Source organism: Bos grunniens, chromosome 3 (genome assembly GCF_055505025.1).
Source record: "Bos grunniens cultivar Pamir isolate PY7600 chromosome 3, Bosgru_T2T1.0, whole genome shotgun sequence".
Taxonomy (NCBI): Eukaryota; Metazoa; Chordata; class Mammalia; order Artiodactyla; family Bovidae; genus Bos; species Bos grunniens.
In genome coordinates, this window is record NC_141167.1 from 101,402,850 (window position 1) to 101,430,491 (window position 27,642).

Genomic DNA, 27,642 nt, shown 5'->3' on the forward strand with positions numbered 1-27,642 from the left:
ATGAGGAAACTGCAGCACGGAAAGGTTGAAGCATTCACCCAAGATCACAGAGCGGAGATTCAAATCCAGATCCTCTGATTCCTAAATCAGAGCATTCCTTTCGCTACGCCCCGTAGGTAACATTTATGGATGAAGAAACCGAGGCTTAGAGGGTCCCTGAGCAGTCAGAACCACATGGTTCACAGTCCAACTTAGGAGAAGCAGGGATAACTGGCCGTGCACGGGAGGCTGCGTGGTGGAGAGAGCCCTGACCAACGTGGAACCGAGGTCGGGTTTGACCATCTCAGCCCAGCAACCCCCGATGTGGGGCGCGGGGCTCGCCCACGCCGCTCGGGTACCGGCGCCACCCAACCCCTTGGCGCAGCTCGCGGCCACCCCGCCTGGGCTGGCGCAGCGCTCGCACCGCCCACTCGGAGCCGGTCGGGAGACCCGGGTCCCGGAGACCGAATCCCAGCCGGGTCGAGGGACAGCCCTGGCGCGATGGCTCCCTCGGAACCCGGCTGGGACCCCCTCGGCTTCGCCCCCCTGGAGCGGTCCGCAGGTGCCGGGCGGGAGCGGCCAAGGCCCGCAGCCTAGGGTGGGTGGCCCTGGCGGGCTGGGGATTCGGGGGCCGCCGGGGGGCTGCCGCTGGGCGCGTGGCGGGCGGGCGGGCTGGCGGGCGGGAGGGGCGGGGGCGGGGCGGGGGCGGAGCCGCGGCCGGAGGCGGCCGTAGCCCGGCCCGGGGGCCGCAGTGGCTGCCGCGGAGCGAGGCTGCCTGGAGGGAGCGCCCGGGCGCAGAGGGGTTAGCTGGCCGCCGGGGCCGCGCAGAGCAGGTACAGATCTTCCCTGGGACCCCTGGCCCCGGTCTCCCTCTCTTCCCCCGTCCGGTTAGACCATCCGCCCCGCGCCCCTGCGCCGCCCCGGTTCCCTGAGCCCCGCGGTCGCGCCCCAGCCACGACCCCGGCCCCAGTTCTTATAGCCTCGGAAGATCTTCCAGTCCCTGGGGTCCAATTCCTGGGGAGGGGGTTCTGATCCCTTGGAACGCTGGCCCCATCACTCGGACGAAGAATCAGCCAAAATTCCTACACAGAATAAAATTGGAAAACACACCCAGGAGCTCCCGGCACGCGCCGGGCACCTCCTGCCCTTCCCCTCAGGAAAGGTACTTCTGGATGATGCGTTCCTCCCCCCATCCCCCCAACCCTGTCATCCGCTTCCGTCCTGGGTTGGGGGACACAGACGCTGGGAGGGATACAAGTGGGTGCCCTGAATCCAGCTCAGCCTGACGACTAGAAAGGCAGGACACCTGTTGGGATGGGCCTCCAGGACCCAGGAGAGGCACAAGGAGGACCAAGGAGTTCTCGCCCAAGACAGGGGCTCTGCAGCCAGCCCCGGAGCCTGTGACCTACCCCCTGCCCCTCAGCACCACTGTTCCCCAGAGGTAGGTCTCTTGGGGGTGAAGGGGTTAGTTCTGCCCAGGTCACTCCTCCTTGATCTCCACTGGCCAGTGTGGAGTTGTGGCAGGGAGGAGCCCAGGTTTGTCTAGACCAGTGTCAGCCTGGCCCAGGAATGACCAGTTCTGTCTGACCTCTCCTTCTTCACTCTGGACAGTGAGACTCACCAGATGAGAAACATGGAAAACATGAAAAGACTCAAAACCACAAATGTGTATCTGTTTCTGCAGTGTGTGTGTGTGTGTGTGTGTGTGTGTGTGTGTGTGTGTCGGCCCCCTGCCCAGCTATGCAGGGGGTGGGGTAGGACTTTTCCAGAGAGGGAGCCAGGCCTGGCCCTGGCCCCAGGAGCTCACGTCACCCCACCCCCCACCCCTCACTTCTCCAGGGAGCTGCCAAAGCCAAACCCAGCTCAGGACAGGATTATGTGTACTGGGTAGACCCATAGAGAGAGACAGCTAGACACAGGCCTGGGGTAGCAGAGAGAAGCAGAGGCAGAGGGAGTGGAGAGGGGACCCAGCAGCAAGAAGTGGCAGTAACCATCCTCCCATCTCCTTCCCTTCAGCCACCAGGAAGGGAGTCAGGCCGAAAGCTGAAGGTTTGGGTGGAATGTTGGCCCTTCTCTGGAGCCCCTACCCGCCTCCTCATCAGGGCGGAGTTGCTGACCTCAGTGATCAGCCCAGCCAAGGGAAGGAGCAGCCATCAGCAACCCCCTTCCCAACCCCAAGTAGCTGAGGAGACCGTTCGGGCACAGGCTCCGCCACTGTGATCCTTCCCTTAACTTCCCAAGCCCTGGGGTCTCAGGGAGGTGCGGGGGAATGAATTTGCTACCTCCAAGCACATTCCTACCCTTCCCTCTGTCATTTTCCTGCCCCTGAACTGGCCCACCTCGGCATTAGCTCCTTGGATTCCTCTCCCGGGTGCCTTTCAGATCCAACAGAAACATTTTTTTTTTTCCTGGAAAGCAGAGCTCAGAGCAGCATGAAGAGTGGGGGTGGGAAGGGTTCATTGTGAAGGAACTGGAGGTCCATGGGGGAGCCAGGCTTAGACCAGGGGAGGGTTCCAAGCTCCACTTCTCCAGTGATCAAGCTGAGACTTCAGGATGGACTTCCTGGCTCTTCAGAAGATAGACCCATGAGTGACCGGGGAACAACAGCCTCTCTAGCTGTATCTCCCCTTCCCAGCTTCTCCCAGCCATCAGAGTCTTGCCTGAAGAAAGGCCTCATTGATCCAATGCCGGAGGCTGGCCCCCTAGAGGGAAGTTAAATATCACTGGGAAAAATCACCTGCTTCTCTAGAGATTAAACCATCAGGCCATTTAATTTATCCCTTGGCTGAAAAGTTTGAGACGGGCACAGTTGTGTCTGAGTGTTCCAGAAGAAGCTTACTAGCTAAGAAGGCAAGAAAAGGCTGAGAGGCAGGTGGGAATGGAAAGCCCAGGGGGCTTCCAGTCAGCAGCTTGGAGAGGATGTCTGAAAAGCCCTCAATGAGCCTCCCTCAACCCTCTTAAGAAAGATGCATGTGTCTGAACTGGCCTAGAGACAGTCACTGGTTAGGACCCAGGAGCTGAGAAGTTCCTGCAGCTGAGGGGAGGACTGCGCCTGAGCTGGGAGGCTGAGGGCACCCACCCCTTCAGCTTGTGTAGATGGACAAAGGCAGTGTTCCTTTTCCCTCTCACCTTTAGGATCATTAAGAGATGGACCAATCATCACCCCTCCATTCTCACTCTGAGTTGTCCTGAGAAGTCATCCCTCCCAATCTCCAGCTTTCCGGAGACTGGACCAGGCTTGGGTCCTTACAGAGTGCAACCCCCATCCGAGGCCCAGATGCCACAGTAGAGTGTTTACTTCCGGTCCCCTCCTCCCTGGGCCCAGGGCCATCAAGGGAGGAGCAATGGGGAAGTGGGCGGGCAGGTAAGTGGTAGGGGCCAGGGTGGAGGGAATGACTGACTCTCAGTCTGTAGAAGTGAGGGGAAGGACCTCTCTGGGAGGGGCCGGGGGAAGTGATGAGTAACTTCTGCTTTCTGAGAAGTTGGTATCAGGATGTGGGGAGCCAGCTGGGGGCAAGGCGTGATGTAACACCTCCTCAGGCTCCTGTCTGATACCTTCGCTCCTGCTTTTGGTTTGCAGGCCCCAGTTGTGTCTGATGCTGCTTCTGTCCCTCCCTCAGCTCTGCCTGGATCAGGAGGTGAGCCAGGGACTAGAGGCTACGATCCTTTCATCTCTCTGTCTCCCCACTACCCACTATCTCCAGACCACATTTGCATTTTCTGCAGCCTCTGATAAGACCTGGCCCCTTTCTCTCACACTTGGCCCTCCAGCCTCTCCAACTCCCTAACTCCTTGCCAAATCACCTCTGCTACTGAATTTGACCTTGGGTCAGTAACAACTGCCCCAAACCTCAGGGTGGACTAGATATTCTGTACAGTTCCCTCGAAAATCATTCTAATTTTGTCTGAACTTTTTGTCTACCTAGGTGTTGTCTGGACACTCTCTTCAGACACCCCCCGAAGAGAGCCAGGGCCCTGAAGGGGTCTGGGGTCCTTGGGACCAGTGGGCCTCTTGCTCCCAGCCCTGCGGGGTTGGGGTACAGCGCCGGAGCCGGACATGTCAGCTCCCTACAACTCAACTCCACCAGGGCCTGCCCCTTCCACCCCGGCCCCCAAGACATCCAGAAGCCCTGCTTCCCCGGGGTCAAGGCACCAGACCGCAGACTTCCCGAGAAACCCTTCCCCTATACAGGCCACCACCTCGAGGAAGAGGTGGCCCCCTTCGAGGTCCTGCTTCTCAATTAGGGAGAGAGGAGGCTCCGGAGACTCAAGGAGCTAGGAGGTGAGGGGTGGGGCTTTGAGGTAGGGGCGGTGCCTTGAGGTAGAGGCGGGGCTTGGGGTGAAGGAAAGGGTAGCAAAGGATCCAGGGCTTAGAAAGGCTTCTCTGGTGCTAGTAAGATGGGGAGGCCGGGTCAGAGATGGCCAGCGCTGTGACTCCATGTCTGCAACACCTTCTCAGGTCCCGGGTTCGAGACCCCATCAAGCCAGGAATGTTTGGCTATGGGAGGGTGCCCTTTGCTTTGCCGCTCCATCGGAACCGCAGGCATCCCCGAAGACCACCCAGATCTGAACTCTCTCAAACCTCAGATCTTCCATCCCTGACTCCGAGAACAGAGCCATCTTCCTCAAACCACACCCAGAAAACAGAACTGTCTCCCACAGAACCTTCTGCCCACACCCTCCCACCCCAAGCAGAACCCCCAAGCCCTGAAGCTGCTCAGACAGCCGTGCCCTTTAGAGCCAGGCCTGCCCCCACAGGGCCACACCCCAGAGCCCAGGCCTCTGGCACAGAGTCCTCCTTTCATTCCCCATCCCCGGGAGAAGGTAGCTCCTTTCACCTGTCCCTTCAGCCAAGAAGGCCAAGTTCCCAGGGTTGGGCCAGCCCCAGGCTGGCAGACAGACACCCTAATCCTTTCCTTTCTGTGCCTTGGGGCCGAGGCCAGCAGAGCTGGGAGCAGTGGAGACCTGGGGGGAATCTCCACGGGTCCCTCACGGAGTCTGCCCCTCCCCAGCCAGATGGCTGGCTGCCTCTGCTGAGCTCTGGCCCCCACTCCAGCCCACTCTGGAGCCTCTTTGCTCCCAGTAGCCCTGTCCCAAGATGTTCTGGGGAGAGTGAACAGCTGAGAGCCTGCAGCCAAGCGGTGAGTTCCTTCTTTGACCCCTCCCAGACTTCCAATTCTGCTTCCCTGATTAGCCCGTCAGATCTGGACCTGAGGGAGAAGGGCCTTGGCATCCGACCTCTTCAGGGCAGGGGGCTTGGAGCTCTTCCCTAGACCTGACCTTCCTCTCTACCCCCCAAATCCAGCCCTGATCCACACCCCCATTTTCCTCCCCAGCTTTGACTCCTCTGTATCCCCCACCTCAGCCCTGCCCCGCTGAGCAGCCAGACCCCCGGGCCCTGCAGTGTGCAGCCTTTGACTCCCAGGAGTTCATGGGCCAACTGTACCAGTGGGAGCCCTTCACGGAAGGTGAGGTTTCTAGCTATCCCTGGAACGGGGGGCTGAAGATTGGGGGATGACGGGGAAGGAGACTCAGCCCTCTTTGTCTCCTCTGTAGGCTCTTGTGTTTCTTCTGAATCATTGTCTTCCTTATTTCCCACGACTGGGGTAAAGAGACAGAACAGGCCCAGAAAGGGGTGGGGGTTTCAAACAGGGCCCCAGCTGTCAGATGTGGTGGATGGTCAGCCGAGGAGTCGGGCTGGGAGAGGGCTGCATTCAGAGGTGCTCTTCAGCGGACCTCCTCTGGGAAGAAACCCGTCCAGGAGGTGGAGTGGACACGACCGGGGCCGGGCATGGGCAGAGAGATCCTGTCCGGTGGTAACAGCCGGCTGGGGGTGGGCCACTGATCCTGGACCATGTTATATCACTTTGTCTCAAGTTACCATTCTTTGGATTTTAGGCCTGTGTCACCTTGATACCAAGACAAGCCCTCCTGAGCTCTGAACTCCCATAATCACAGTTTCAGCTATCTCTCTCAGAGTTGCCTGCCCTTTTCCTGGTCTCAGTGATCCCAGCTGATCTGACTTTTGTGTGACCCTCAAACTGACCTTTCAGAATTGTTGCGTTGCCTTCGACCACAGGGCCCCCGACAACCTCAGGATGCCTTATTGCCAACATAAGGGCTGTTCTCAGGGCCCTTGGAGTCTTTCCCAACTGACCTCCCACCAGGGAACCTAGCTAACCACCCTTCTACCCTGTCTCTTAGTTCAGGGTTCTCAGCGCTGTGAGCTGAACTGCCGTCCCCGTGGCTTCCGCTTCTATGTCCGTCACACCCAAAAGGTCCAGGACGGGACCCTGTGTCAGCCTGGATCCCTGGACATCTGTGTGGCTGGACGCTGTCTGGTGAGGGAAGAGGGGGAGCATGCATGGGGAGAGGGGCAGTGTTAGTAACTACTACACACACACCAAGGGAGCCTCCTTGTTCATTATCACAATGACAAAACACCCGGCTGAGATGGCAAAGAGGAGGGTTCTTACCTGCCAAGTGAGGCTGAGCAAAAGATGTGAACAGTGGGAAAGACCCCGCTGGGCCCGTCCAAGCTTCCTGGAGGCTAGCTGGGGATGGGGTGCTGACAAAGAAACAGTCTCACTTGTACAGCAAAGATCAAGGCCCATGGTGAGCTGAAGGCTCCAAGAAGCCCAGGCCAGGGTGCGAAGTGATGTCTGGCTTCCAGCAGGCTCTGCCTAACTCTGTTTCCCCCCAGAGCCCTGGCTGTGATGGCATCCTCGGCTCTGGCCGGCATCCAGATGGCTGTGGCGTCTGTGGGGGTGATGATTCTACCTGTCGCCTCGTCTCGGGGAACCTCACTGAGCGGGGTGGCCCTCTGGGTTATCAGAAGATCTTGTCCATTCCTGCCGGGGCCTCCCGACTCCAGATTGCCCAGCTCCGGCCCAGCTCCAACTACCTTGGTGAGTCCCTGAGCTCCCTGAGTCTTAGGTCCCCACTCCTTCCCTGGTCAGTTGGTTCTGCCCGGCACACCCCCATTCAGCACAGGAAACAAGCCACCAGTGAAGTCAGGGCTCCCCTCCCTCTCCTTCCCAGGTGGGGGCAATGAGGAGCCACAGGAGCATGGGGAGGTGTGCAGGTTGGGGGGATATGTGGGTTCCCTGCCAGTAGGGAAGTGAGAGGAGAGGAGGACAGGATGACCTCACATGTCCTGATCTGCCACCTCCAGCACTTCGAGGTCCTGGGGGCCGGTCCATCATCAATGGAAACTGGGCTGTGGATCCCCCTGGGTCCTATACCGCCGGCGGGACTGTCTTCCGGTACAACCGTCCTCCCCGGGAGGAGGGCGCTGGGGAGAGTCTGTCCGCAGAAGGCCCCACCACCCAGCCCGTGGATGTCTACGTGAGCGAGGGGCCTGGGCTTGAGGCTGCACCACTGCGGGAGGCCTTTTCTCTGAGGGGAGGCTGTGGGTCTCAGGATGGGCAGAAGGCTGGCGGATGCCCCCTGGCCATCCCTGGACATTCATTACCTTCTCTTTCTCTCCCCAGATGATCTTTCAGGAGGAAAACCCAGGTGTTTTCTATCAGTATGTCATCTCTTCACCTCCCCCGAACCTTGAGAACCCCACTCCAGAGCCCCGTGTTCCTCAACTCCAGCCTGGTAAGACTTTGACTCCCAGACTTAGAAGGAGGTGGGGTGAAGCTGAGCGTGACGAGGCCCATCTGATTTGTCTACTCAACTCTCTCCGCAGAGATTTTGAGGGTAGAGCCCCCTCCTGTTTCAGCGCCTCGCCCTGCCCGCACCCCAGGCACCCTCCAGCGGCAGGTGAGGATCCCCCAGATGCCTGCCCCACCCCCTCCCAGAACACCCCTGGGGTCTCCAGCCGGATACTGGAAACGAGTTGGACACTCGGAGTGCTCGGCATCCTGTGGGAAAGGTGAGACTTCACACACCAGCCCCCTTGGCCCATATTCCTGGCTTGGCACTCCTGATCCCCTGCCCTGGGCATGCATCACACCTTGACTCTGTGCCAACTCAGACTTCAGTGCCTGGGACCCACTGACACTGGATGCCAAGCCATCCCACCTCCCCGGGCTTCCCTTTATCCCCCTTCAGGTGTTTGGCGCCCCATCTTCCTCTGCATTTCTCGAGAGTCAGGAGAGGAGCTGGATGAACGCAGCTGTGCCATGGGTGCCAGGCCCCCAGCCTCCCAGGAGCCCTGCCACGGCCCCCCGTGCCCACCATAGTGAGTGTGCCCCATGGGAGGGCTAGGATCCTAGGGACATAACAGTTGCCCCTGGGAGACCCATCCCTGCACCCGTAGGATCTCACTTGGACTCTGCACTCAATACAGGGTCTCCTGGCTACATTCTCTTAGTTTCTTATACAACCGAGGATGTGTGGTGTGTGTGTGTGTTAGTCGCTTAGTCCTGTCCAACTCTTTTTGACCCCATGGGCTGTAGCCAGTCAGTCCATGGGATTTCCCAGGCAAGAATACTGGAGTGGGTTGCCATTCCCTTCTCCCAGAGGATCTTCCTGACCTGGGGATCTTCCCGACCTTGGGATCAAACCTTTGTCTCCTGCATTGCAGGAGATTCTTTACCATCTGAGCCACCGCAAGACAACCCTGAGTCCCACAAGGGATCCCAGACTCCAAATGTTAAATAAGCCCACTCGCCTCTGACAGGTCCCCACTCCCAGTTTGTTGTCCCCTTTCCCGAACATGGCAGCCGCACATATCTCTGTTTTTGCCATCTCTGTCTCTGTCCCTTCCCTGCCTCTGCCCACAGCTGGGAGGCCGGCGAGTGGACGTCCTGCAGCCGTTCGTGTGGACCCGGCACCCAGCACCGTCAGCTACGCTGCCGGCAGGAGTTTGGGGGTGGCGGCTCCTCAGTGCCCCTAGAGCGCTGCGGGCACCTGCCCCGACCCAACATCACCCAGCCCTGCCAGCTGCGCCTCTGCGGCCATTGGGAGGTTCGCTCACCCTGGAGTCAGGTGAGTGGCTCCGGGCAAGGAGGCTCTCGGACAGGGAGGATCCTGGAGGTGTGGGCACCAGTGAGCTAGAGCTGCAGTTTTCCCAACTCTGTATTAATCGGCAGAAACTTTTACAAATGAGATCTCATATGAGCCTCCAACTGTAAGGCAGCTAAGACATGCCTTGTACTCAGCCTGCTCCTCAGCCCATGAAGCCCTGTAACCTCTGAGCCAGGCATCAGAGGCCCATCCTGGTTCAGAAGCCCCAGAGAGGGAAGACAGTGAGGAAGCCAGGGAAGCCCAGCCCTCCGTGCCCCTTGTCCCCTCAGTGCTCTGTGCGATGCGGGCGCGGCCAGAGGAGCCGGCAGGTCCGCTGTGTCGGCAACAATGGGGATGAAGTGAGTGAGCAGGAGTGTGCCTCAGGGCCCCCGCGGCCCCCCAGCAGAGAGGCCTGCGACATGGGGCCCTGCACCACGGCCTGGTTCCACAGCGACTGGAGCTCCAAGGTGGGCCCCCCTCTCTGCTGAGCCCCAACATCCCTAGTGCCCCCCATCACCCACGACACCCTCTCAGGTGTCTTCCCAATGCAGTTGCATAAATGTTGACTGGGCAAGCACCTGCTGTGTGCTAGACACTGCCAATGTTGGGAACTTGGAAAAAAACTTACACTAACGTCCTGAACCTGCCTGGCAAAAGTCCCCCAGGGCATTCCCTAACTCCCGGATCCAGGAGGTGTCTGTCCTTGACCCCCTCCCCTCCCCCACGTCACCCCGTCTCCCTTCACACTCTGCTTCCCAACAGTGCTCAGCGGAGTGTGGGACGGGAATCCAGAGACGTTCTGTGGTCTGCCTTGGGAGTGGGGAGGCCCACGGGATAAGCCAGGAGGAAGCAGGGGCAGGAGCCGGTGAGCAGACCTGTGCACCCGGAAGCCGGCCCCCTGACATGCGTGCCTGCAGTCTGGGGCCCTGTGAAGTGTCGTGGTGCTGGTACACCGGGCCCTGGGCAGAGGTGAGCTGAGCGCCTGGGAGGGGCCCATGGGTGGGATTCCCGGGGGCGAAGAGGCAGGAGTCATCCTGCTGTCCCTCCCTGTCTCCTCCGTCAGTGCTCCTCAGAGTGCGGCTCTGGCACACAGCGTAGAGACGTCATCTGTGTGTCCAAACTGGGGACTGAGTTCAACGTGACTTCTCCTAGCAACTGTTCCCACCTTCCCAGGCCCCCTGCCCTGCAGCCCTGTCAAGGGCAGGACTGCCAGGACCGGTGGTTTTCTACACCCTGGAGTCCGGTGAGTGCCTGGCTCTCCTGCCCTACCCAGCGTGGACTACCAGGAAAGGAGAGGTTTCTCTCTTTGGACATCCCTCTGTGCCCCCTAGCTAAGGCCAGGGGCAGGTTAACTTGTCCCCCTGCCTAGACTGGGAGGAGAGGTGGGCCCCTCTGCATGGGGGTTCATAATGCTCCAGGAGAGGCCCCCCAACTCCTCCTCCTCTGAGGAGGCCTGGGGTGCAGCAGGAGCCTGGAGCACAGCAGAGGTCTGATTTGATAGCTTGGGGTCTCCCCAGTGTTCTCGCTCCTGCCAGGGTGGCGTGCAGACAAGGGAGGTCCAGTGCCTGACTGCCAACCAGACCCTCAGCATCCGATGCCCTCTTCACCTGCGGCCCGCCAGGAAACGATCCTGTAACAGCCAGCCCTGCAGCCAGCGCCCTGGTAAAGAGCTCCCTCTCCCCCATCCCCAGTAGAGCGGATTTAGCTGAAGTGTGGGTGGAGATTAGGAAGGACAATTGGGAGTGGGCAGCACGCCTCCAGCGGGATGGATCTTGGTGACTTCTTGTGCCCAATGGCCTCCTCTGTCCCCAGATGATCAATGCAAGGACAGCTCTCCACACTGCCCCCTGGTGGTGCAGGCCCGGCTCTGCGTCTATCCCTACTACACAGCCACCTGTTGCCGCTCTTGTGCCCATGTCCTGGAGCGGTCTTCCCCAGAGCCCGCCTGAAATGGGTCCAGGAGACCCTCTCCTTGTGGTTTTCTCATCAGTCACCCACCATCAGTCACCCCTCAATCACCCCACTCTGTATCCTCTGGCTCTCCAGCCTGTCCTGGTCTTACTAGAGACGTCCCCCAGGGTGATGGAAGTTGGCAAGATGATGGACAGTGATCATTAAGATGTGTGGCTGGGTCTGTGCCCATGTGGCGGTGTGATGGTGTGTGTGCACACATGCACCTAAATGTGTATGGGCCCGTATGGATGTGTGTGCACCCATACATCTCTATCACTTCTCAAAAAGAAGTTACACAATCCCCCAGGAGGGGATGATGCCTGTTTCCCAGAGAGTTTTCTGGGCTGAGAGGAAAGCAAGTTGGCAGCTCTTTGGGAATCCGAGCTACTTAGAGTCTGGCCTCCACATTAATCCCAATTTTGTGTCCTAACCCTCATTTTTCCTGTTCAGGCCACGTATCATCTAAACCTTCCTTCTGTCCTCTGACCCCTTCTCCCTTTACCTAGTCTCTATCCCTCCCTCTCATAGCTAATGAGGGGTGGGGGTGAGCGCTTGCCCTCCAGGAAGAGAGACTGACCCCCAGAGCAGAGACCAGCTGGGCAGAGGATGGAAAAGAGCAAGTTTAGAACAAGACATCCTAGCCCCTGCTTCTACTCCCCACCTCCTAAAATGGTTCCTACTCCAGAACTAATTTATTTTTATTAAAGATGATTATGACAAATGAGAAACAGGCTCTTCATTGTCCTCGTGGGAACCCAGCTATACAGGCCACCTAAGCAAGCTGTGTGAGATGAGAATGAAGGGTGGGAAGGGGAACAGCGCTTGGAGCCCAGATGGACAGTCTGGGCACAGAAAGCCTAATGAGGGAGCCCCAGTCACCTGAGACCCGAATGAAGCCTTGGTCAGAGGCAGAGGGTCCTGGCTGATCACAGTCCCTGCAGGTTGGTCATCGACCACTAGAGGTCACCACTTCCCCCAGTTTAGGTACAGAGTTGGGCACTTGGGTCCAAAACAGAAACTGCTGGGTCCACGGTGGGTTTCCTGGTAGGCTGGGTCCTTCTGTAAAGTCTCTTGGGATCTAGAAGCACTTTTTTTCCATCTGGGGCTGAGCTGAATGACAGCTGCCTTTTCAGGGGTCGTTTTTCCTGTTCTCTTTCCTTGGCCCTGCCTTCCTGCCCCTCTCATCTTTTCTGCTATTACCCGTTTCCCTATTAAGCTCTTGGTTTGTTGCTTTTTATAGAGTGGGAGGAAAGGAAATGATCACCCCCTAACCCCACCCCCAGCAGAAAGGGCTGGAGGAGGAGCCTGGCCTGGCTCTAGGGGACTTGGGGGTGGAGTCAAGGGTGGAGCCAAGGCAGTACTGGATGTCCAGCCAAAGACACATTCTTCCGAGATGTCTCACCCTGGTCTCCTCCCAACCCAACGCCCACGTCCGCTCTCAAGGTAAATAGTTTGTTGGAGGTGGTGTGAGCACGGACAGCCTTTTCCATAATACACATCCTCTCCCCGACACCACCCCTACAATTCTGAGTCCTGATCACCACTTGTGGAAGCCACACTTCTGGGGGAGGGGTCCCCATGCTTAGGAAAGGGGGAAGTGCAATAGAATTGAGCTTCTCTCCCCATTAGGAGGATCCCTCCCCCATCCCTTCACCTCCACAAGTCTGGCCAAGTAAGATCATAAATAAAGGCCTGCAGTAACAGCTGAACTCAGTAACTACTGTCCTGAGCATGTACACCTAGACACACCCAGACCCTGAGAAGGACCCCAGAGCTACCCGAGGGGACAGGACTTCTCCATTCTGGCAGCTCCCTCATGTTATTCTGTTGCCTTGGGAAGCAGGCTTTCTTTGGGCTGGAAATGGCTGAGAAGGAAGACTACAGGTACCATCTCAGGCGGACAGTGTATCAGGAAGGAGGCAGAAGAAAATGGGGAGAAAGGAAAATGAAACTGACTCCTCCAGGGTGGGAAATGAAGAATGGGGTACCGAGGGGGTCCAGTCTCAGTGTCTCTGCAGGCATCAGACGGCTCCTCTCTTTGGTGAACCTCTAAGGGGATCAAAGATGTGGGGGCACCAGGGGAGTGGGACCTGAGCCAGCCCTGCAGACACTGAAGGCTGAAGGCGGAGTCGTGAGACCGAGGGAGGGGTGTGGTGAAGAGCTAGGGCCCTCCCAGTGATTCCTGGAAGCTGAAGGCTGGGCGGTGGCCCCAGTTCAGCTGACTTCCCGAAGTTCCTCCTCCCTCTTAGGGCCTCTCAGGACTGTTGCCGGGCAGGTTTGGATTTTGGCCTTAGCCTGAGAGCCAATCACAGGTGGGGAATGCAGCCACAGCCCCTCTTAGGGCTCCCCCAGCTTCAACACCTCCCTTCCCTGACATCCCCCAGCTCCCTCACAGCCTTCAGCCTCTGACTTCTCAGGATGTAGGCTTTCATCTGGGGGGTTGCCCCCTTTCCCCTTTCATTTTAAAGCTAGGATTCAGTGCAGCCCCCAAGGATTCTTTCCTCTGGTCACTGAGGTCAGAATGGGAAGGGGAGTCACTGTGAAACTTTTCAGGAAGCAGAAGCGGACCTCAAGCACCCCTTTTCCTGGCCTCTTTCAGGGGATTACTGCGGCCAGACACCTCTTTGCTGACCTCTGAAACCCTGTGGAGGGACTTGGGAGAGAGGAAGCTGTTAACCCAAGTTCAGGGAGATGTGGTGCAGGGGCCCTTAGCCTTGCTGCTCTGGGGGGGAATTTAGGGAAGGACTCAGAGGAACTGGACCCTGAGAGTTGAGGTGGGGGTGGGGTGGCGGTAGGAACAATCTTGATGAGCACAAGAGAGATCAAGCGTGCAGAAGGCCAGCAGATTGCTGGGGCTTCTCATTTCTGAGTGTTTGCTGGGGGAAGGTGACTGTGGTTCTAATCCGGGGACTTAGAAGTGAACTTCTGAGGACTCTGTTCAGCTGGGTCAGAATTCCCCCCTCCCCCCTCCCAGCTTCCCCAGGGTAATCACCCACCCAATTACGCTTCAGCCTTCAGACTAAATTTAGCTTCTAGACTTCCCCAACTGGGGGCCTCCCTGCAAGCAGGTGCTCACAGCTGCAGGGGTGGGTCTGAAGAGACCCGAACGTTTCACTGGTCCAGATTCAACCTCTGTGGTAACTAGGAGTGAAGCCAAGCGCAAGGGCCCAGGTGCTGACCCACGTGATGGCATGAGTGTCTCAGAGAGTCTTAAGAAACCCTCTCTCAAGAGCCCTTGAGGCAGGATCTAGATAGACCTGGAGAGCAGAGGGATGAGAGTGAGAATAAAATGCAAGGAACTGTTAATTCCTTTCCAGATTCTCTCCAACCAGATCCTCTTCCATTTTCTGCTTTCCCCTTCTCCCCAGTTTTACAAATAGACTTCATTTGAACTTAACACCCTCCCCCACCAGAGTAAACTGAATCAGGAAAACCTCTTCTTAAAGCATGGAGAATCAGGCTAGAGATTATAATTTGGAGGTGGAGTGGGGGTGGGGGTTCCCACATTCCCACCCTCTCTCCTACCAGCATCCCTGAAACCCATCATCTCTGGTTCTGGGAGTCAGCTGGGTGGAGAAGTTAGAGCAGAGGGGGGCTTATTTGTCACAGGCAGGTGATGAAAAGATGTCAGCTATACAGGGTGGGAGGCACCTTCTACAGGAAGTAGAAAGCCTCAGGAAAGTACCTAAGACTAAGTCTGTCAACAAGAGAGATAAACAGTTTGGGTTAACCAAACTAGACAGTACAGATCTTCAATCTGACTTCGGGCTCCTTGACCCTGGAGCCTGGGGAAAACTCTAGAGGAGGGTGTTTCATGGCTGAGGTCAGACCCTAGAAAGGATTGGAGGGAGTAATGCGCCAAGTTAGTCCAAAACAAGGCATGCGTGAGCCATGGCAGTCAGAACCTAGGGAACCAATCAGCTACATCAGTTGAAGGGGAGGTGCAGAGATGGCTAGGGACTGGAGAGACCAAAGCACTTTTTCAGTGAGCACCAGAGAGCTGTGTTTGAATCTCAGTATTGGAGAAATGGGTTCAATTTCAGGACGGTTCCAAGTTGGAGTTAGGAGGTATGTCTATGTGAGCCTTGCCTGAATCTTAAGACAGAGCTCTACAGAAAGAACTTGGAGTTAGGAGGAAAAGAAACAGGGTGAGAGGCTGAGGTTACTTTCTTCCTCCCTCCCCTTGCCTTGATTCTTGGTTGCCTGACTCTTTCATGACATCGTAAGACTCCTTTTTAGCTCAGGTAGAGGAGAGGGCAACCTCTTTCTAAAGTACCAAAGATGTGACTTCCCTGGTGGGCCAGTGGTTAAGACTCCACACTTCCAGTGTAGGGGGTGTGGGTTTGGTCCCTGGTTGAGGAACAAAGATTCCACATGCTGCAAGGTGTATTAAAAAAATAAATAAAAGCAGAGAGTATAAATATTTTCAATCTTGCAGGCCATCAATCTCTGCTGCAACCCTTGACTCTGCTGTTAGAGCATAAAAGCAGCCCTATGGCAACCCACTCCAGTACTCTTGCCTAGAAAATTCCATGGATGGAGGAGCCTGGTGGGCTACAGTCCATGGGGTCACAAAGAGTCAGACACGACTGAGTGACTTCATGACACAACAAATGGTCATGACTTTGTTCCCTTCAAACTTTGTTATCGCTCAGTTGTGACTCTTTGTGAACCCACAGACTAGCCAACCGGGCTCCTCTGTCCATGGAATTATCCAGGCAAGAATACTGAAGTAGATAGCCACTCCCTTCTCCAGGGGATCTTCCCGACCCAGGGACTGAATCAGCATCTCCCGTGTCTCCTGCATTGCAGGCAGTCTTTACTGTCGGGAGCCACCAGGGAAGCCCCCCAAACGTGATTTTACTCAATACTAAGGGGCCTGGTGGGCTGCCATCTATGGGGTCGCACAGAGTCGGACACGACTGAAGCGACTTAGCAGCAGCAGCAGCAAGGTCCTGTGTGGTGTGTTTAGTCGCTCAGTTGTGTTCGATTTTCTGTGACTCTTTGGACTGTAGCCTACCAGACTCCTCTTCCATAGGATTTTTCAAGCAAGAATACTAGAGTGAGTTGCCATTTCCTCCTCCAGGGGATCGCCTCGACCCAGGGATCAAACCTGCATCTCCTATGTCTCCAGCACTGCAGGCAGATTCTTTACTCGCTGAACCACTGCTAAGTCACTCCAGTTGTGCCCGACCCTTTGCAGCCCCGTGCACTGTGGCCCACCAGGCCCCTTTGTCCTTAGGGTTCCCTAGGCAAGAATACTGGAATGGGTTGCCATTTCTTCCTCCAGGGGATCTGATCCAATCCAGGGATTGAACCCACGTCTCGTACGTCTCCTGCACTGGCAGGCAGGATCTTTACCAAGAGGGCTGTCCCAAACTTTGACATTGAAATTTTAATTGCATGTAATTTTAAAGTCACAAATTTCTCCCAACCAGTTAAAAAGGCAAAAACTGTTCTTAGCTCTTTTAAAAAATTACTTATTTTTGGCTGCGCTGGGTTTTTGTTGCTGCTCCTGTGCCTTCTCTGGTTGCGGCGAGCGGGGGCTCCTCCCCAGTACTGTGAGGGCTTCTCTCGATGGAGCACAGGCTCTAGGAATGCAGGCTCGGCAGGTGCAGCTCAAGGGCTCCAGGGTCTGGGCTCAGCAGTCGTGGTGCACAGGCTTATTTGCCCTGAGGCATGTGGGATCTTTCCAGACCAGGGATGGAACTGGTATTCCCTGCACTGCAAGGTGGCTTCTTAACCACTGGACTACCAGGGAACAACAAACCAACCAGGGAAGTCCCCCGTTCTTAGCTTTTGACCTATACAGAAACAGGCAATAGGGAAGATGTGGAAGGGCGCTAACTTACCCCTGGGATTTCTGCCATCTGGTTGAACTCCCACAATGCCCAGGCACAGAAAATCCTGTTTATGTCCCCTCTGCTTCAAAATACTGCAGACCCTTTTAATTTAATCTATTTATTGATACCAACTTCTTAGTGGTTTCTCCCTGGGAATTCAATGACTTGGACATGGTCAAGAGTTAGTTCTTATGGGACATTTCCCAAAATCCCTTACGTTTGTTTTTAAAGCACTTGTATGTATTCTTTTTAAAAATTATTTATTTATGGCTATGCTCCGTCTTCGCTGCTGCACAGGCTTCTCACTGCAGTGGCTTCTCTCACTGCAGCTCCGAAGCTCTAGAACAGAGCCTCAGTAGACGTGGTGCGCGGGCTTAGCTGCTCCGCAGCGTATAGGGTCTTCCCAGACCAGGGACCAAACTCATGTCTCCTGCACTGGCAGGTGGATTCTCAACCTCGGGACCACCAGGGAAGCCTTCTAATCTCTCTTTAAATCTTTGCAATAATAAGATCGGAAAGACAAATATAGTTTACAGGGGAGAAAATTAAGTCCTGAGACCTAGTATTTTCACTTTAAATTTTAATTCCTTTTATCTGTTATTCAATTTCATTCCCACAGAGCACATTTTATCAAAATAGTTACTGGACCGCAGTGATCCGAACTTGGATGGGATAAAGTTTCTGTTGTTTTCAAATGTCTTTCATGATTTTGCTGCATTTCAGGCAAATCCTGTCTAAATTTCATTTTTCAACTTAAAGTTTCGAGGAATTGATTCTTTCAAATATATTGTTTAAGCCCCATGCAATAATTAAATATACATCATCTTTGTATAAGATACACTGTCATGCAAACATAGGGTTATGATTTACTAAGTCACGTTTTTTCCCCTCCTAGGACAAACTTTATCAAAGTTGTGTTGATGTGTTCTGTACTTAATAACCTACTTCTGGGATTGCTGACCAAATCCTTACTTTGTGTAAGTTTTTTTTCACTCAACAGCAGAGTGAAATGGATTGATCATTATGGTTCATGAGGGGGAAAACAGGGTACAGAACCTCTGCCCTGTTTCAGATCTGACCCCAACGACCAAATTTGAGAGAAAGGGGCAAAGAAGCAGGTAGCCAGCCACTCCTCTGCCATTACCAAGCTCCTCTGCAGAGCTGCTCTTCCTTAGAGCTGAAAACAAGCCACCTCATTTCAAAACATGCAGACAAAACCTCACGTCATTTCAACATGAAGTTGTTTCCCTGTTTCTGTTTCTCTACTCTGCCTCACGGAGGATTTCTGAGAAATGAAAAAAATGTCACCTCCCCCAGTGTCAGTCTGCAGTTTTGTTTTTGGCTTTTCTTTTAAAAAAGAAAACCACCGATGAAGAGTAGAGAGGAAATGAGTATACAGCTTGGGCATACAGTATTAACTCCAAACTTTACAAAGAGAAATGCCCTTCCCATTACCCTTCAGCCCCACCTTGCCTTAGATCTGGGCTTTCACGGTCTAAGGAAATAAACAAGTTATCTTCTCAGGAAATTTTAACAACAAAGCAGTGAAACAGCTGCTTCTTGCAGTGGCCCAGCTGTCCCCCCGCCCCCTACCCCGTTCCCACCAAGGACAAGAGATGGGTGGGCATCACTCCAGGTAACCTCAGGAATAGAGGTGTGAGCTGAGGATGAAAGGCTTTAAAGATCTGGGGATAGAGATCCAGTAGTTTCTGAAAGCAGTGTTCCTAAGGGAAAATCCCTACCTAGCACCACCCCCTCCCCATTCCCTAATCTGAACACCTGAGTCATACCAGCCCTGTAGGCGTGTCTATGAAATGTGCAGCACAATTTTTAAACCAGCTTCTCCTACTAAACTGGAAAAGATTGTTTTTAGGGGCACAGAATTGAAGGCATTTTAAAGTGGAAACTCATCTAATTCAGGTAGAAATCCAGCAAACAGCTTTCCTTGGCTCTTTCCCAGCACACCTTGTTCCAGGATAACCTGAATAAACACACGCATGTGACCACAGTGGGGGTGGTGAAATTCTGAATGGAATGCAGCTTCAGCTAGCTAGGGGGCTGGGACTGAGACTTCTGGCAGTCTGTGGATTTATACAGGCAGAGAAGCCAAAACAATGAGCTCATGGGCAAGAATGCAGCCTGTGGGGAAGTCTGGGCAGTCAGAGCAAACTGGTTTTTTGAGCCAGGATGGGAATAGCTGTAATCGAGTCTCCCACGGGAACAGGATTAGGGAGAGTGGCACCGCATTCAGTTTCTTGGGGTCCAGTTAAATAACTTTTGGGGGCTGTTCTTTATTTTCCTTTGCCTATGTGAACCTGAGTGGGTGAACATAGCTGGTGAATGTGTGAGTGAACTTAGGTGGTGCTCTTAAGACAACTTCATTCAAAGCAGGTCTGCCAATGCCAGCTCCCACACCAGGATCCAGTCGGCAATGGCTATAATCCTTGGGTTTTGTGTTCAAGACTGCCACTTTTAACAAGATAGAGCAAACAACCAAGTCTGTCTTCTTTACTTCCCAGATAAACACAATCCACTCAGTTATATGTCATTTACACCAAATTCATACTTCTAAAACCAAAGAGACCTCTTTTTTCTTTTTCTACCAGTGTTCTCCAGTACTTCTATATAAGGCCCTAAATGGAAGAAACTGAAGATACTGTATTCACTGGCCATGCAGGGTGAAGGGGAAGGAAGACAGGGAGGGAAGATGAAATGAGTAAAAAAAATTATCTACAAATCTCCTTTTCATAGCCTCCACTAGAGGTTCTTTCCGTTTCTACACTTTTGTGCACGTTTTCTATTCACTTTAAGGTCCAATTTCAAATGTTCCCTGCCTTGTCCCAGCCCTTGTTTTACTATACATATATTTTACAATACCTTTAAGCACCATGTGCACTGTGCTCTTAATTACCTTTGTCTGTTATCACTTTGACTAGATTGTGAACTTTACCACTGTGCTACAGTTGCTTTCTTTCCATGGATTTATTAAGCATAAATTCTTCAGATGTATGTCCTAAGAACAAGGACATTCTCTTACATAACCACAATATAATTAAAACACTCAAGAAATTTAACGTTGATCAGTACTACCTAACATATTGCTTATACTAAAAATCCCCCAATTGTTCAAGTCCTTTATAGCTTTTTTCCCCCTCATCCAGGACCCAAAGTTCACTGTGCATTTAGCTGTGAAGTTTCCAGTGTTCCCTAGGTATTTTATTTTCAATCCATTCTATATATAAAAGCTTACATCTGCTTACCCCTAACCTCCCACTCCTTCCTTGTCAATTTTGACTGAGGGAAGAATTGGTCCTTTCCTCACTCCAGCATCCCAATGTAGATAGTGCACAGTAAGCAGTCCCCTGCCAGGTGATGGACAAACCTCAAACATCTGGCTGCCTTGAGCTCTTTAAATGTTTCAGTTCAAAAAAAAAAAGTCCCAGTTCATTGCAGTATTGAAATATTCTTAGCAAGGTAACCTAATCCCTAACCAGGGGATGAGGAAGAGAAGGTAAACTGGTAAAAATACAGAAACCCAATGGCAGAAACAAGCCACGGAAATAGATACTTGGAAGGGGTAAAATCCATAGCAGTACTCTTGGCGCAAACACATTTCACAACAGTCAAGAATTATTGTTCTATACAAGTACAGAAATGAACTGCCAGAGATACCAGGTATAGCTGGGAACAAAACCCTGCCACATGTATTCCCGTTCCCCCCGCCCCCCCCTTCACAAGAATTACCAGTTAACATGAAATTCCAAGAGTTCTGTTACATCTGCCTGGAGGCAGATTCCCAACCCCCATCTTTCCACATGCTTCACATAACTAAGATAACACAGTAACAACTTTGAAACTAAAGAAGAGGGAGAGTCAAGCTTTCAAATCTTGAAACTGAAAAGTCTTTGAACAGTGTGGGAGGGTTCCAGAAGATAAAGTTCTGTAATCATTGAACAAATAGGGCCAAAAAGAACTAGGATAAATTAAGACTGACTCAGCTGATCATCTTGAACTCCAGGAATTAATGGTCTGTGCTCTGGGCATTTGGCTGGAGCCATGCTACACACCAGTTGGCAAGTTATTACACTTTAACTTTTATAAAACCCTCCAGCTGTCACAACTGCTTTAAGAACAGTGTTCTGAAACGGTATGAAGAGCTGGTACTCAAGTCACAAAACAGGAACTGAAAGAACAAGCCTAGTGGTGTTTAAATGAGGAAAAGTGTTGATTGACTCCCTCAGTGACTCATATTACTGGTTACCATTTGACCCAAGTTTATAAGGTGTTAAACTAAGGAATATTGCCACACAAATAGCTTCAGATAGCTACACAGCAGTGGGAGAAACAATACTGTTCAGCAGAACTGGACACTGATCATGATTCCGGCTCTCATGTCCTTTGCTAACTCTCCCTGCACACCTCTGTATGAGAGTTCAGTTGTAAAACAGTTTTCTTCTTAACTACCATCTTTTGGCAGTTAGGCTTCAGAAAGAGGAGCGGCCAGATGCACGTAACACGAAGTGGGGGAAGCACAGAATCCGGTTTGCACGATTAGTATTTTGTGATCAGGGCTTAAAACCAAAATGCAAACTCCATATTTGCACATTTCCATGGTGACTCCACTCTCTTTCAAAGTAACTGAAATAAAGACAGGACAGTGCTTCTGAAACTGACTTGCTAATTCACACTTCCTTTTTGGGAGGAAATGGGAAAAGTACTGAAACATTAGTACCAACCACCTTATCAAAATTCTTAACTTTGGGTGTTAATTCTTCTAGCTCCTTCAATCACCTCAAAAGGTTGAGTGAGACAGAGTGATACAATAACTGCTATTATGAACCTCCTTACTTTCAAGTTATACCAACATCTGGTGGTTAAAAGAAACCAGGACAGGGTATTGATTTTTGTATTAAAATGTACAGGAACTGCTCCAAAGTACAACACTAGTACATGTAATTAAAAGCCCAACACCTCTAATTTGAATGAAAGGAGTTATTCTAAAGGGAACTGACCTTCACTCTAAGGCAAATCAGCTTTATGGAGCTTTTGCTGGTTAATTCACCTAGACTGTACCTATTTGCTCAGCTGACTTCCCTCAGATGCTTGCCTAAGAGGGGGAAGGAAAACAAGCATTGATTAGAAAACACCCATACCACACCTTGTATTTGAATAAAATATTTATTTTCTTCTTCTCAGGAAAAACAGGAAGTTAGGGAAACACACTACATTTTATAGCCCACATTAGTTTATTGGTCCTAACCCTTCTTGGCACAGCTGTCAACAGCATTAGCTGTTTTAACCAGAACCAAGGTGTTCACCCCCAACAGAATGTACACAGACAAGACTAAAGGACTGCAGGGTTTTCCCTGAGAGAAGCATCAGACAGAAGCTGCTGAGAGCCAACTTTGCAAGCAGCGCCTCCCTTTCCACTGTGGAGGATCTGCCTGCACATACACAGTCAGCACTTACAACATGTGCCTCTTCTCCCTACAGAAGCACTCACCTTGCCCCAAAGCACTTGGGCTCCCTAAACCCTCATCGCCAGCTGCTGACCAAAATATCAATTTTAGATCCTCCTTTACATTTCAGCACTCACACCTAGTAAAGTGGAAATGGGGCCCCTAAATTCCATCAATTTACATCTCTGTGCTTATTTCCACAACTGGCTATGGGGAGACAGGCCTTTCAGTCACCTTAACTAGATCTTAAGATTAATTAACTATATAAAGTGCTTTTAGGTCCTTAGAGATAGACATGATATAAATAAGTGGTCTCTGATCACAATGATAAATACACAGATAAAAAAATAGCTCTAGCTAGATGACCTTAAGGCTTAGAGATGGGCAGGCAGGGCAATTATTCCCTTGATTACATTCTTAGTCATTTTATTCATGTCTATTTTCGTCTGGAGTCCACAAACTAAAGGTCACATTCAGAGGCTCAAGTTTTCAAATGATCCTGGTTCCACTGTAGTTTTCTTCGGTTTACTAGTAACTTTTATATAACTTTGAGGTTTAACAAAAGAACCCATCAATTTTAAGTGAGCATATTCAAATGCAAAGGTACCTAGAGAAAATCACCTAAGAAGTTGTCCCCTTCTCTGAAAACCCCTAAGGGGACTTTTGAAAATTTCTCCCCAGAGTTAAGCAACACCCAGTAAGATACTAGTACAAGAAGGGACCCTTCTCACCTCATGACCGTTACTGTCAGCATCCACTGTACTGCCATCTCCTAAGATAAAATTCAAAAATGAGGAAGGTCGGTGGACTCTGTGGGCGGTCACTTAGGTTCCTAATGCCAAAAACTAAAAGGGCTAATAAGAGTTCAGGAATGGCAAGGTAAATTTGCAGGGACTAATATAAATATGTGTAGAGGGAGCAGAATAAGCAGCAAATATTTTAAGGAAGGATAAGAAATAAAGTTCAAGAATCATTAATAAAAATGAAGTATTTGTTTTATTCACAGGCTAGGCTTAGACCTGTGTTTTAACAAGCAAGCCTAATAATAGCACCATGGTTAGACTACAGCTTGCTTTGCCAAGCCATTATTGTACAATTTATTAAGCAAATAGGGGTCAAGTGTCTCTCATCCACCTGATGTGATCTTTTTATACATATTCCTAATAAGTCCCATTTGGAAAACCTGAAAATCTTTTAGCAAAAGCTCTAAAGATGAGCTCATGAACTCAGTTTAAATTGCACCAGTTAAATTAGGACAAATGGAAGGAATTCAAATAAGTAGTTGCCCAATCAGAGCCCATCATCTGAAAGTCATCAGCCTGTGTGTTCCACCCCCCAAAATAAAACTTAAAACTTTGACTCAATTATTCAAAACCCAGGTTGTAACAAAGTGAAAGGATTAATTTCCATTAATTTCTCAGTCCCAGGTTAAAAAAAAAAAAAACAAAAAACCCCAAACAGCAGTTTAAGAAATACTTACCCAAGTCAAGATAGGAAAATTAAAGCCTGCATAGTTATCAGAATTGTTGTACTACACCAGGTTGCATACCATTACATCAGCTGGTTCTGTATACAATCTAGTATCGACTAGAACAAAGATTAGAATAGAAAAGCTGTAAGAAGCAGGTTCCTAACTATAGAAACTGAATTTAAGGGTATGAAAAAATGAAAAGTAAAATTGTTTTTATCTTTTTGATTAATACTAATTTCCAAACTTATAAACAATTTTTACAGATAAACAGAAGTTTTTCAAACATTCCAAATTTGTAATTCTATTCAAACTTTCAGTATTCTTGGCCATGACATTAGGCAAATAAGAATCCCTCAAAGTAGAACAGCTACAAACATCCTGAGCATTTGGTCTATTGAAGAATCCCACATGGGAAAGCTAACTAGTACTGAGGCTTCTTGTCATAGTCGTAGCTTAAATTTTACATGTGCCACGGGCGTTGGTAGTGCTTCTGTTTTAACACTATAGAAGTTTCTGAATTCAGTGGGCGTATCTATGACCAGCCTGTCCATTTCCTGTTCTAGGAGAGTTGTCTCTCCACTCTACAGTCTTCACCAAAATGTCCATTTCCATAGCTTCCCAAAGGTTGCCTGTTGCTGAAACGGAACTCAGCTTCTTTCAGATACTGACTCTTTAAGGGAAATTACTTTTCTCATGTGTTTATTACTGTTAGCCACAATCCTCCTGTCACTTGGTTTTATCCATCGCTAGGTGATGGCCTGCACAGCCTGATGTCCGACTTCATAAATAGGTGTGAGTTCACAGTGGTGATTTTGGTGGCTGTTTTGGTGGTTGAAGAATCAATTATTGCACTTAAAAGGCTATCTTATTAGATATGCCAAACCAGCTCCTACTCCGGCAACACCTGCAAAAGCCAGCAGCACATTTCTGATGCCGCCTTCTAGGTCCTCTACATGGAAGAACTCCACAAACCCATCCTAGAAAATGAAAAAGAAGAGCACATTTTCAAGCGCAGGCTTCCACTGACTTAAAAACACTATTTACAAGGAAAAGATGAATTAAAATATCTAAGATTTCCCTCCAAACCTAATGACGAACCAATTCTTTACCCCCAACTCTGCAAAGGAGACACATTATGCAATTAAAAGGGAGGTGGGGCACGCTCAAGAATGTATTAACTATCATCCCCAAGGGATTCTTCTTTCATTTCTTCATAATCTGAATTAACTGGGATGAGGAGTAACTAACTGAATAAAAAAATAACCGAAGCAAAACACTCAAACAATAAAACAGCCTAAGAAAATCAGGATTTTTGACGCAACAGTTCAAGACACTCACACCACCATCCTTACGGGCCAACTACTTAAATCAACACCATGCAACCAGAGGTCCACAATTAGGGCCTTGAAAACTAAGCTGTGCATCTTAAAAACCTTTAGATATCCTCTTTCTCTTATTAAATCCTTCATCCATTTCCACTCCAAGTCCCCTACTCGACCTTAAAACAAACTTACCCAGCCTCTTTGTTTGACTATCCAGTCTCGTTTTGACCTTACGAGAACATCTGTGATGCTTTCTGCTAGTGGTTCGATGCAGCTTTCTTGATTTATACTCTTCAAGTGTTTGGCCACAAAGGCACCAAAAGAAATAAGAGTCACAATCCTGCCCCAGTTTGTTACTCCGTCACTGAAAACATGAACCATCACTCGAGACAAAGATTTGACATCGTCTTCGTTTTTGATGTCCAGTTTCCGAAGCATGCCTGAGAGGAAGAAAAGCATGCAGGTTCCCACGGTCGCTTTTGTCTACACCAGGGCACGATTCGCCTGCCCACCCACGGCGGGGGAAATTGCTATTCGGGCTCTAAAGCACTCTGGGCGATCCCACTTGAAAACTGACATCCCACCCTTTCCGGGCTTTGAACAGAGCTGCCATTTCCAAAAGAATTAAGTGGGCGGAAACAATGACTCACGGCCAGAATATTGGGTTTCAGAAATAAGAAAGTCCTTTCAATACAGACTCGTTTCTGTTTCCACCCACCGAAGATGGGTGAGTCCAGAGAGCTGGGGAAAAAAGGCAGCACGACTTCCAGGACTAACCCCCTTACCTTGGAAAGCCGTCTCGTGGTTGCGCTGCACCCCATCCCCGACTCGGCGCAGGGTCTCCAACGCCTTCCGGCTTGTGGTCCCAGACCCGCCCAGGGGCTTCGCGTCCTTGGCGCCGGTTGCCTGCTCCCGGAGGTACTGAGAGATTATCTCCAGGGACTGCCGATATAACTCGTCCTCCTCCTCCTCTGCTGGGGGCGGCGTCGAGGGCAGCGAGCCGTCCGAGCCTGGACTGTTGTTACTGGCTTCTCCGACCAACAAAGGTAAAGGCCGGACGGCAGGCCGCTTCCCGAGAGGGTCTGGCTCGCACCCGTCCAGCTCCTCTTCGGGCGACATGATGGCGTCGGAGATCGGGGATTCCATCTCTTCAGGCGGCGACGCGAGGCGTGTGGGCGCGAAGAACAGCAGTCTGGTGGGGGTCGCGGTGACGTCGGGGCCCTCGGCGCCAATGGGCGAGGGCCGCGCGACCCTCCGGGCGTCGGGCGCAAGAGTGGCCGGGGGGCTCGGGCCGGCGCTTCCGCCAATCACCGTGCCGGCTTCCCCTCCCCCTACCTCTCGCCGCGCCGTGGCCTCCTTCCCCGCAGCCAAAAGCCGCCCCCCCGGAGAGGAGGCGCCGCTGCCCTGTCCTAATCCGGCTCCCCCACAATAGAGGTTTAGTCCGATTACTGCGTTTCTCTTGAGGCCGAACATCGCGAACCGCTGCCGCTGCCGCCTGAGGAAAGTGGAGGCTGAGCCCGATTCCTAACTTGAAGAGAGCGGAAGTAAGCTCTGAGAGAGGCGCTCCGAGATCACGGTTTTAGGGCCAGTCCTACGCAATGGCGTCAGGAGCTCTTAAAAAAAAACACTTTATCTGTATCCCGTAAATGGGGAAGGCTGAGAAAGCTTCCGGCGGTTGCGCACGGCACCTAACCGGCGGGGTCAAGTCAGGGGCGGGGCCTGGGGCAGGGCGGGGTTTCCGGCTCCCCGGAGCCTCTCGCGGCTGGTTACGTGAAAACGGCGGCTTCGGCGCATGAGCTGGTGGGCTTGCGCTCTGGCTTCGCGCCCACCTGGGCCTCCTATTAATGGCTCTCTCTGCTTTCCTAAGCCGTGATATGCGAGCCCCTCCTGTTTTTGTGCAAGAGATTTTTTTCCCCCCCATTCCCAAAGCCTTAACTATCGAGTCACTCAGACTTTGAGGAAAAGGGATAAGTAAATTCTGCTACAGATGGGGAACAACAGTCTTAGATAATATGGATTAAATAAGAGGGCACTGTTGGGGGTGGTCTATAGTTATTTTGCACATCCTCAACTCTTTGGAAATGGGGAGGCTCAATGGACTGCCCTATTGTTCCGTCGCTCAGTCGTGTCCTACTCTTTGCGACCCCATGGACTGCAGCAAACCAGGCCTCCCTGTCTTTCACCATCTCCCTGAGCTTGCCCAATCTCATGTCCATTGAGTGGGTGATGCCATCCAACCATCTCCTCCTCTGTCATTCCCGTCTCCTCCTGCCTTCAGTCTTTCCCAGCATCAGGGTCTTTTTTAATGAGTCGGCTCTTCATCTCAGGTGGCCAAAGTATTAGAGCTTCAACATCAGCATCACTCCTTCCAGTGAATATTCAGGGTTGATTTCCTTTAGGATTGACTGATTTGATCTCCTTGCAGTTCAGGGGACACCAGATTTTAACACTACAGTTGAAAAGCATCAATTCTTCTGTGCTCAGCCTTCTTTATGGTCCAACTCTCACATCCATACATGACTACTGGAAAAACTATAGCCTTGACTAGACAGACCTTTGTTGGCAAAGTAATGTCTCTGCTTTTGAATACACTGTCTAGGTTTGTCATAGCTTTTCCTCCAAGGAACAAGCGTCTTTTAAATTCATGGCTGCAGTCA

The 27,642-nt window shown here is 51.7% G+C and overlaps 2 protein-coding genes and 1 long non-coding RNA gene across 11 annotated transcripts in view; 1 reads left to right on the forward strand and 2 right to left on the reverse strand.

Annotated features, from left to right (window-relative positions):
• Window positions 1–21,864, reverse strand: part of LOC147376406 (uncharacterized) — a 30,617-nt gene extending 8,753 nt beyond the window's left edge. Inside the window, exon 1 of one of the 2 annotated variants that reach the window (XR_015160977.1) lies at window positions 21,746–21,864. This is a non-coding gene — a long non-coding RNA (uncharacterized LOC147376406). Of the gene's footprint in view, window positions 1–38; window positions 419–21,745 lie in introns of those variants that run through there. The other variant, XR_015160976.1, reaches the window with a different exon arrangement.
• On the forward strand, window positions 409–11,618 carry ADAMTSL4 (ADAMTS like 4). Of its 8 annotated transcripts, none has more exons than XM_086392433.1 (19): window positions 409–577; window positions 1,306–1,420; window positions 3,115–3,343; window positions 3,560–3,617; window positions 3,906–4,261; window positions 4,439–5,120; window positions 5,345–5,447; window positions 6,184–6,320; window positions 6,683–6,887; window positions 7,154–7,326; window positions 7,473–7,584; window positions 7,676–7,861; window positions 8,041–8,170; window positions 8,715–8,919; window positions 9,228–9,404; window positions 9,700–9,906; window positions 10,001–10,180; window positions 10,455–10,599; window positions 10,750–11,618. In XM_086392433.1, the coding sequence occupies exons 3-19, from the start codon at window positions 3,324–3,326 to the stop codon at window positions 10,884–10,886; spliced, it is 3,213 nt and encodes a 1,070-aa protein (XP_086248559.1). In that variant the 5' UTR covers window positions 409–577; window positions 1,306–1,420; window positions 3,115–3,323; the 3' UTR covers window positions 10,887–11,618. The 8 variants fall into 8 exon arrangements, with proteins under 8 accessions (XP_086248559.1, XP_086248561.1, XP_086248556.1 ...); XM_086392430.1 differs by lacking the exon at window positions 409–577 and adding an exon at window positions 730–812 and having other exon boundaries at window positions 1,256–1,420; XM_086392436.1 differs by lacking the exon at window positions 409–577 and adding an exon at window positions 730–812 and having other exon boundaries at window positions 5,316–5,447.
• A 28-nt stretch (window positions 21,865–21,892) lies between the features above and the next one.
• MCL1 (MCL1 apoptosis regulator, BCL2 family member) lies at window positions 21,893–26,538 on the reverse strand. The gene is made up of 3 exons (XM_086392470.1): window positions 25,771–26,538; window positions 25,178–25,425; window positions 21,893–24,640 (listed from the first exon to the last, which is right to left on the reverse strand). Exons 1-3 carry the CDS (start codon window positions 26,456–26,458, stop codon window positions 24,524–24,526), a joined length of 1,053 nt encoding a protein of 350 aa, XP_086248596.1. The 5' UTR covers window positions 26,459–26,538; the 3' UTR covers window positions 21,893–24,523.
• Window positions 26,539–27,642: the final 1,104 nt, after the last annotated feature.